A 3,863-nucleotide genomic window follows, 5' to 3' on the forward strand; every position below is an offset into this window, starting at 1 on the left:
ATATATATATTAAAAAATTAATAAATAAAAAACAATCAACCTATCAAAAAGCCTGACAAAGCCAAGAAAATGATTTTTATAGATTCTCAGCAAACAGCAATCTCAGTCTGAGGTAGTGAAATATAAACTTAGCGATAACACTAGCATGTCGATAATCACGACATGTAGCTGAAAATTATACAGATCATATTTTTCTGTATTAACTACTGAAAAGATAAAAACAAACAAAACAAGGATGCCTAATTAAAGCCACACATTCTCCCTCCGGTCATTCAGACCAACAAGGTTCTGCTTTTTGTTGAATAGCCTAAAGGCACAATGTCACTTTGCCTTTTTAGAAAACTTCTTAAGCCTTCTGCTCTTAGACAACAAATAAGATGTTAGCTCAAAAAAAGGCAGAGGACAGAAATCATTAAACAGACAGAGCATTGGAATTCCCAACTAATCAAATAATAGACATCATGCTGCAGACACTTGTAATCTACCAAATGGTTTGGAAAYAATAATGAAACATCGATATTATCTGGGGTAATACAAGCTATGCTCACAAGCAGAAACACAAGCAGACATCTGTCAAAGAAAATATTGGCTTTACTCACCTTTTACAATGAGGTTGAGAAGCTTTGGCCGTCGGTTCCGCTCACTTTGATACGAGCATGTGTACTGGCCGTCATCGGTTACATCCACTTTTTGTATCTGAAGGCTGTACTCGTGTTTGTCTCCAACATTGGACACTATCGAGACACGGGGGTCTATGGACCACTTGTCGTCCCCTGCGAATATGATGCTTGAGCGATTCAGCCAGGCTCCTTTAGCAATCCCATCCAACAGGTAGCACCTAAACAAGAAATACTGGGTTATTTTGCTAGAAAAAAAATTATTTGTTTTTTTATGTTTACAGTCTAAGTAGAGTTTTATCCATAAAACTGTCTGAAATGTCCTGCAAATGACTCATCACTCTCAGCAGAAGGCAGTTGTAAATCTGTGCAGTTACATCCAAATGCTGTGAGGGATTGGATGCCAGTAAAGGACTGCAGATATTGCACTTAATTTCACTGAGCACAAAGCATTAAGCTCACAACCTTATTTATTTTTTGTGTTCCATGCTGTACAGAAAGCATATTCCTCCCTAGCTTGGCACCACAGTCTGTGTCGGATGTATTTTACACCTGAGGGAGCCATGATGGCACCATGGCGGTCATTACTTGAATCTGTTGGTAGCTCATCTGTGCTAAAGATCCAGAAGCTAACAGGTGCAGGTAAAGCTAGACAAGGTCGAGGACAGGTATCTGTCAAACCAGGCTGGTGAAGTAAAGAGGAAGTTGGTGAAGTCTTTCTGTACAGTTAGTTAAACTCTGTCTTTCCGAATTAATGTAAAAAATAAAACTAAAGAAACTGTTGTGTTGCAGCAGCTATATCTATAAACAAGTTATTAACAAGTTCATTTCTAAGCTAAATTAACTAATAAAAACTGTAAAGTGTGATAGTGAGCTCAGTTTTGTTTGGCTTTGGTTTGGTTTTCTTGATTTGTCCTAGAAGGCCTCTGCGTGGTTCATCCACTCCTGTGAAATTTGCTCTCACTGATGTAGTTGTGTGACGAAAATCACATAATTTTGTTCTCAGCCTCATGTTGCCCAMCTCTTCTTCTCACAAGGGCAACTTTTTCGCCCCCCTCGGTTTATGGAATTATTGTGTGATTGGTCAGAGGTTCGTGGGCATTTGTTCATACTAATTTGGACGATCTAGCATTTAGACAGTTCAGTTTTATTCCCGCTCTTAGCCCGATGTACGTCCTGTCGCTTATAATACGTGACTAAGGGACCCGTCGTACGAGCTTTTTTACGATGATTTCTGGTAAGAATATTGAAAAACATGTCTGCATATGACAAAAAAAATAACCATTTTAAACTTTCAATTTTTATACCGCCAGATTTTTATTTAAAAAATTGTACTYCTGTCTCTCGCTTTGCCATTACAAGCAAAAATAATCTTTTGGTTGGCCTGCAGTGCATCTTGTGACAGGGTGGGCTGAGGAGGATACACCAGACCTGATCAAATCAGGGGAAAAGGAGGACGCATTTGTGGGCCGCAGAGCCTTTTAAATTTGGACAGCCTTCAGCTAGTTGCAGTGACGTAATGGGCCTTCGAATTCTACCTTCCAAAGACGCAGTCCCTGAATTTGGACTTAGCCTTAGCCTAGACTAGGGGTGTCAAATCTTGGTCTCGGAGGGTCACTATCCTGCATGTTTAAGAGGTTTCTCTCCTCCAACACACCTGATTTGAATAAATGGGTAACAGGCTTCTACAGAACATGAGGACGTAATTCAGTCACTGAGCCAGATGTGTTGGAGCAGGGACACATATGCAGCATGCTGGCCCTCAAGAATCAGGATTTAACACTCCTGGTCTAGTCCATATTTGTGTTACTTCTGCTTTTGCTCTGTAAGGTTCTCAATGTTTTGGCAGTGTTGTATAGTCTTATAATAATAGTCCTAAGTTCCACTTTCACACTGTCTCCTGTGCTTTGTTTTCTACACAGAGTCCTTTTTCAACCACTCACTTTTGACAAATAGTGCCAAAGGTTAATGTGGAAACACTGCAAATTGCTGTAGAACGGGTGCAAAGTTACACAAAAGTTTAACTAACAATGTCAAAACAGAGGTTTTTTGATGTAAAATCTAAAAAACGACCACTAAAGTAAAAGAGCAACTCCAAATTACTCAGCAGCACAGAGAAACCCTTCAGAAGGAGGGAAATGGGGGGGAAACGCAATAGTAAGCTAGAGATATAGAGAACAAGAACACTTTCCAAACACTTTATTTTAGTTAATTATGGCTTCAGACAAAGAGGGAAAAAAACTAATTATAGAATGAAGTGTGTGGTTTTTTAATTTTTTTTACCAGTGTTATCAGCTCAGTATGAGAAGCTAAAATGCATCCAGTCTCATCAGCGTGAGGTATTCATGACTGCTTCTGCATATTAAAGTTTGTGCTAAAACTCCCACTCTGAACATCCTTGGTAGCTTAGACTTTTTTTTTTCTTCCTCCAAGCGTTTTACAAATTGAGATGTTTCTTTCAGCTCCACTGAGATCGATTCTCAGGTCACAGACAGGAGGATACAGAGGAAAGGATGCTTGGACAATCTCAAAGTTTTAGATTTCTGACCTCCTGGTCACAGTTAAACGTTGAAAGCAACATTCAAGAAGAAGTAGACATTTTCTTAGAAGAATTTTTTTCAGTTGTTGCCTCATTTCTTAAACCATATTCCTTATCTTTATAGCAAGATGATACAATTAATACCTTTTCTCATGCCTTCTAATAGATCATTAAAAAGCAAACATTAATTTATATTTTTAGTTACAGAAAACCAAACTTYATAGCTAAAAAGCAAACACCTACAGCTGCGATTAATTGAATTACCTTCACTTTAAACACTTKTTTATAGAAGCAGACCTCCCTGTGACAGTGCTCTAACTGTTAATTTATTTTTAGGAATCTCACTATACAAACAAAAGAGGTCATAAAGTTCAGACGGCAATTATTTTGCTCAAAATTCCAGCACCGTCTAAAGAAATGGCATCATGCTCCGTGACAAACACTGCAATAATGAGAGGTAAAAGAGGTAATCAAGTTTGGCTCTTTAGCTGTTGTCAACGCACCATGCAAACTGCCAGCACCGGTGGAAAAGCCACCAAGGAAATCAGTTTGGCACCAACCTTAAAGCTCTTCACTTCCCATGCCAAGAAAGTGTCTGTCAGGAAGGATGGAGGACAATGGTTTTCTTGCCGAGTTCCCCTGGAGGAACTGTTGCTCTCAAAGAATTGTTACAACAACCAATAAAGGTTGAAAAGTATATATATATA

At 38.8% G+C, this 3,863-nt stretch overlaps 1 protein-coding gene across 4 annotated transcripts in view; it reads right to left on the bottom strand.

Annotated features, from left to right (window-relative positions):
• The window catches only part of negr1 (neuronal growth regulator 1), a 208,533-nt gene that overhangs the window by 150,767 nt on the left and 53,903 nt on the right, over positions 1 to 3,863 (bottom strand). For all 4 annotated transcript variants that reach the window (XM_013999966.1, XM_013999944.1, XM_013999950.1 and 1 more), the window contains exon 2: positions 600 to 838. In XM_013999966.1, coding sequence (XP_013855420.1) covers positions 600 to 838 — 239 coding nt within the window. The remainder of the gene's footprint in view (positions 1 to 599; positions 839 to 3,863) is intronic.

The sequence above is a fragment of the Austrofundulus limnaeus genome, unplaced genomic scaffold, assembly GCF_001266775.1.
Source record: "Austrofundulus limnaeus strain Quisiro unplaced genomic scaffold, Austrofundulus_limnaeus-1.0 Scaffold8, whole genome shotgun sequence".
NCBI lineage: Eukaryota > Metazoa > Chordata > Actinopteri > Cyprinodontiformes > Rivulidae > Austrofundulus > Austrofundulus limnaeus.